Source organism: Apus apus, chromosome 24, assembly GCF_020740795.1.
Source record: "Apus apus isolate bApuApu2 chromosome 24, bApuApu2.pri.cur, whole genome shotgun sequence".
Lineage (NCBI taxonomy): Eukaryota > Metazoa > Chordata > Aves > Apodiformes > Apodidae > Apus > Apus apus.
The window spans coordinates 4,439,036-4,445,035 of record NC_067305.1 but is presented as its reverse complement, the minus strand read 5'-3'; the positions used below and the strand labels follow the sequence as shown (position 1 = coordinate 4,445,035).

At 44.6% G+C, this 6,000-nt stretch overlaps 1 protein-coding gene across 8 annotated transcripts in view; it reads right to left on the bottom strand.

The window, feature by feature from the left end:
• Nucleotides 1–581: 581 nt before the first annotated feature.
• The window catches only part of ARHGEF18 (Rho/Rac guanine nucleotide exchange factor 18), a 49,263-nt gene continuing 43,844 nt past the window's right edge, over nt 582–6,000 (bottom strand). For all 8 annotated transcript variants that reach the window (XM_051639380.1, XM_051639383.1, XM_051639381.1 and 5 more), the window contains 2 exons: nt 5,876–5,998; nt 582–5,784 (listed from right to left, as the gene is read on the bottom strand). In XM_051639380.1, coding sequence (XP_051495340.1) covers nt 5,624–5,784; nt 5,876–5,998 — 284 coding nt within the window. In that variant the 3' untranslated portion in view covers nt 582–5,623. The remainder of the gene's footprint in view (nt 5,785–5,875; nt 5,999–6,000) is intronic.

Here is a 6,000-nt window from a genome sequence, read left to right as displayed (position 1 = left end):
AGTTTTGCATCTGTTCTCATCTCCACTGGAGCTTCCAGCCTTTGGGCTAGCTTGCCAGGATGCCACAAGCAGGGATTTTACCAGGAAACACAACTTGCTGACTCGGGAGCTGGGAAAGGCTCCACCAGCCAGAGGCCATGGGCTGGTGCTGGGAGCTGGGGCTGCCAAATCGGCACAAGAGCTGGGGAGAAAGTTTCTATTTTTGTTCCAAATGGGAACTGATAGTGTCTGGGGCAGAGCCAGGCACGCCTCAGCCTGGCAGCAGGCAAAGCACCTACACAGAAGCAGCTCTGGGAAGTTCCCTTTCCCTCATACACTGAGTTCAGACATTTTGAGACCAGCTGGTTTTTTTTTTTCCCCTGGGTGCTCACCTCCCTGCCAAGGTCTCCAGCTATCAAGTGTCCTCCACTCAACACCTCCTATGCTCCATCCTCTCCTTTGGAAAACCATCATCTAGTTCGCACGGCACGTTAGCTCTGTCCAGGATAGAAAAGAAGAGGAAGCATGTGAGGGGTGGCTGCTCCTTTTATCATGGTTTCATATGGAAAATCATATTTTCTTCTATAGATACATCCAGGCAGTCAGTTTTTAAATGCTTTTTTAAATTTTTATTGCTAGAAGTTGGTTTCAGTCCTATTGCAGCTCTGAAATCTTTCAGTGGAGAAACATTGCAATCATAGTAAAAATCATCATTTGGAGTGCTAAGATCAAGTTTACAATTAACCAAGAGTGCACAATCCAACAGAATATTAACATTGAACCATCAACTTTACAAATAAAATAAGGGCTACAAAGATGTTGCTACAGCAGTATCAACAGTAAATGAATTATTTACAATGTTTACACCCTAACAAAAAACAAAACAAACTCTTCCCCAACAAAATGGTCGATTTCACCACAGACCATGATTTTTTTTTTATTTATTACATCTTTACAGTGCAAGGTGGGCCTAGAAACCAGACCTAAGACTAAAGAGCATCAAGAGAATTCACAGCTCTGAGTGAGATGCAGTCATGCCAACAGGATCTACTTTCATGAGAGGTTTCCTGCCAGGTACAAACAGAAATGGAATTGGAAAGAAAACTTTTTCTAAAGTGCTCCAATGTCTTTCAGTACAAAAATATAAAAAACTGATTTATAAACATGGCACTAATGGTATGAACCAGAGCTCACACAACTGGTATTTGATGAATAACATGCTGATGGTAAATGACAAAGAGCTGCCAGTGGTTACAAAGATGTTGGGTCTGGCCTCAAAAGAGAGTAGGGGAACAGGCTTTTCTTTTACCTATTCAGCAGGAAGGTCAGGCAAGGGTAGCACGTGTGTAACCTGGCCTCAAGATCATCTTTTTATTTTCTTGTAAATGTGAGAACTGCTGGGGAAGACAACAAAATGCTCCAAACTCCCTTTGCACGGGGGCACAACACACAGGGACTCCACTGAGCAGCACCGGGGGAGCCTGAGCTCCTTATTCTGCAGAGTTCAAAGTAGAGAAGTGAGACAAAATACCTATTTTTAATCCCTTCCTAGTTGAAGTTTCCACTTTTGTTGTAAATGCAAATGGCAAACAGCAAGCTCCACCTATGAAGGAGCATCTGACTACTCATCAGAAAGACAAAAACTGCCCAAAAATTATTTAGAATTGCTCCTACCTCTGCAGGAACACTATGACCTGGATGAGCAAGCGCCTCTAAAACACCAGTTCTTCTGCCTCACACTGGGAAATGATCAGCAACCTCAGCCTGTGGGACATGCCACGACTACAATCCACAAGATAGCACAGTTAAAAAACTAGGAAAGCATTGACAATCCACACAGGGTAGATGGTGCTAGTGAAGGTGGAGGGATCTTCAGTCTGCACTACAAGATGTCCAGGATAGAGGAAACAATCCTTCACACCATGAAAATGGAAAATCAGAACCATAGGAACAGCCTCTACGTTGCAACGTCACGATACTGAAGACAAACATGACAATCATTTCAAGGCTGTGACACAAAGCAAAGAAGGAGGCAGTTCAAAGCTCCTGCTGGAACTTCCTCCACACCCCAGCTCTGAAAGAAGCCAAAAGGCACCCGGGAGGCACCAAATTTCTAACTGTCTAATCCTCAGGTATCACTGAAAAGGCAACTTCCATCTGAAGCCATCAAAAAGTCAAATGGAAAGGATATTCCTCAGAACCAAGAGCAAGTTACCTAGCCCAGGACACAGCAGTATTTTGCAATCTAATTTGCCTAGGAGGGTTATTTTCTCTACGAACAAGATTTGAGTAGAGTCCAAAACGAGTTCACCCAATTGGAGTGATATGGTAACAATTTCACAGCTTCAGCTTTGCAGAAGTGATGACCCACTCTTCATTTAAAAACAAAAAAACCCTTTTGTTTCCCTCAGCCTTCCACAAATCGTTCTGCCACACTCTGGTGAGCTAGAACTCCACACTAGCAATGAGGAGTCACAGCATTTGCTAGTTCTAAAGCCTTCTCCATGCTGGGTGAGGGACTGACCAGGAAGCCACAGGGATACCTAGTGTGGCACAGACATCATTTTGAGCCAAGCAACAGGAGATGCAGTCTCTGTTCAGAGGTAATTTCTCAGTTACAGATTGAAGACCCACATTCCAAGGAGCTTTTTGGGTGTTGAATTAACAGTCCGTCCTGTAACAGTCCTGGGTCCACTGGCTAACAGTCAGAACTTACCCAAAGCACTGCTGACAAGTATTAAACCAGTCATATTTAAGTTAAAACATGAAAAGAAATGAGACCTCACTGCAGACTTCACTTTCCAGCTGTCACTGTTCTGTATCTGAGTTCATTCATTGCACAGAAGGAGAAAGCAGCCAAATAAACCCCTTCAGTCCCTACAAAACTCTCTCCCATGCTTTAGGACAGGCATAAAATTAAACTAAGTAAGTGTTTCCAAAAATTCTTTGCAAATACCCAGAGACATCCCTCCTTGGTTGAGGTGTGGTTTATTCCACTGATGCAACTTTGCTTTAGGCTAAAACTCCTAAAAACCTGGTAATTTAAGGCATTGGAGGCACAGAGTTTTCACTAGGAGTGCCCCAAACCACAGCACGAAGGAGAGAACATACTGTGCATTCCTCTTGCTCCACTGTCTGTTCCCAGAGAAATTCTACAGGGATCAAGGATGACTGAATATTGTGTCAAATTCCAAGGCCCCCAACATAAGGACATGGAGATGATGGAGAGAGTCCAGAGGAGGTCACTGAGATGATCCAAGGCTGGAGCAGCTCTGCTCTGGAGACAGGCTGGGAGAGTTGGGGTGTTCAGCCTGGAGAAGAGAAGGCTCCAAGGAGACCTCAGAGCACCTTCCAGTGCCTGGAGGGGCTCCAGGAAAGCTGGGGAGGGACTTAGGACAAGGGCAGGGAGGGAGAAGACAAGGGGGGATGGATTAAAACTGGAAGAGGGGAGATTTTGGTTGTACTTAAGGAGGAAATTCTTCACCACGAGAGCAGGAAAGCACTGGCCCAGGTTGCCCAGGGAAGCTGTGGCTGCCCCAGCCCTGGTAGTGTTGAAGGGCAGGTTGGATGGGGCTTGGAGCAACCTGGTGGGAGGTGTCCCTGCCCATGCAGGGGGGGTGGGACTAGGTGATCTTTAAGGTGCCTTCCAACTCAAACCCTTCTCTGCTATGGCTCTGTTATCACAGAGGCCTGGAGCCTCCCCGTCACCCGACTGAGCTCAGTCCTGCACAGCTAGTGGATCCCACTGGCTGGCTCGATGGGAAGTTGAATTCATTTGAAGAATTCCCCTGCATTCCAACCCAGCCTTTGGAATGCAAAAAATGAAGAGGGCAGAACTAGGTTCCAACCATCATCACCACCGTATTGCTCCTGAAGAGCAATTAATGGTTCTGTACCTTAACTTTCCCCTCTCACACTGAGCAGTAATTTTGGATTTTTCAGTTTCTCATCTGAAGACAAGAACCCAAATTACCTCCCCATGCAAACACACTCTCTTTTCTGCTGAAGATTTATGTTTCTTGCACTTTAGCTACTGAAATAATTTTAACACTTTCAAGCAAAGTGAATTAAGAGGCAACATCAATGATGTGAGGAGAGTGACAAATTGCCTTTTGATGCCATCACCAAGCAACTGGATGGAGAACTGACCAGGCATTCCATCCACCAGTGCTAAAAATCACTTTCAACCAGAGTTCCAGATATAAAAAACCCTGTTATCAATCATGTTCTAATAGGTATTAACCCAAGTTTTTAAGCTCTGACATACTAATCTCTTTAATTCTGTAATAATACCTTCTAAACAATCTCTCCTGTGCACAATGTATCTGGCTGGTCACATTCAACATATATTGGAACACACACCCCCCTAAGAGGTATGTGTAATAAAGAACTGAGATACAGAGAAAAATACAACACAACAAAAGGACTGTGCAAATTACTACAAAGGGAAATAATGCCTTTTGAGCAGAACACTTAATGGCATCACCATTGCATGATTAAGAACTGACCCATTTAACAAGAGGTATCAAAGCTGGTTTAGCTGTAAAGCAGCTAAACCAACACAGGTTTAGCTAAGAGTATTTGCTTTTTTTTTTCCTTTTTAATTTTAAAACCAAACAGTTCTTATTCCCTTCATTCCTAACAGTGCTGCAGAGAAGGCTCTGCAGTAACAGCAGCTTTGATATCTTCTGGTACTTGGAGTAAAGTCCCAACAAGTAAAGAGACAAACAAAAGATGCAGAAAACTTAGGATTAAACAAGACAATAAATTACAGCATTCAAACACTTCTTTCACGTCTTCAGCAAAGAACAAAATCCAAGTCTTTAAGTTCATTCTGAACCAAGTTTTGCTCAGGAACATGCACCACTCCCACCAACACAGAGAGCTGCCCAGTGTCTCCAAGGAGACAAGGATCCCAGTGCAAGCTGATGGGCAGTGAAACATGCCTTTAGTCCAACTCTTCATCATTGTTGTGTGTTTTCATGTGGCCAACCCATCTCAGCCACAAGCAGGTGGAGCTCCTCACCCTTGAAGACTCTTAGGAAGCTTACCTTCTCTCTCCAGTGCCTGGCCACTGAGGATGTGCTCCACTGAGCTCACCAAAGGAACAGAGAGGCTGGTTTGGCTCCTAGGAGTGGGTCTCACCATGTCTGTCAGGCCTGGCTGTAAGGAGACTAGCTTGCTAGTTATCAACATACCATTAGCATCATCCATTCCTGACCATGCACTTGTGAAAAAGGATTTAAGAAAGTGCAGCCATTTTGGGACTTACTACTAAAACCTTTTTACATAAAAATCCGGGCGGTTCAACATCAACGATAACAATTGACAAGATGGTGCCCACCACAACTGTACACTCTCCAAAAAGAACAAATTACAATAAATGGCAGCATTTTAGTATGCTCTGAATTTATTTCCACATTTGGAGAATTGAAAAGCAAATTTAGCTTTGCTGTTAATCTGTTAAACCTGTTCAATTTGGCAGAGGAGCCAACAAAGTCAAACAGTAATCCTGGTCTGGTCCTTGCTAGTAGTAATGGGGCAGGGATGAAAAGACATCCATGTCAGGTCTCTGTCATGCTGAGCACTGGGGCCTGAGTTCTTCAAACAGTATGTTAGAAGATTAATCTTTACAGGGAAACAACTAGAAGAAAATCACATCTTCTTTGCTGGTATCATCTTGCACGTTCAGGAGACTCGGCTGAGGGGTCACCAGGGTCTGAATGTGAAGGTTGTTGGGCTTGAGCAGGTTTGCTGAGGCAGGTGGGAGTGGTTCTGGCTGAGCATCTAAAGGGCTGTAAAATTCTACAGAAAAACATGGAAGAAGAGGGATTCATGGTAGTGCACAGACAGCCTGATGTGTTTCCATGGGTGTGCAGGTGAGTCAAAGACATACCTGGCTGGAATGCAGGGGGCTGGCTGCTCGGGAGGACGGGGCTTGCTGATCTTCTGCCCCTCAGGACACCCTCCTCTCGTCCAACCAGCCTGGGGGGAAGCAGCTGCTTCTGATCCACAGATGCT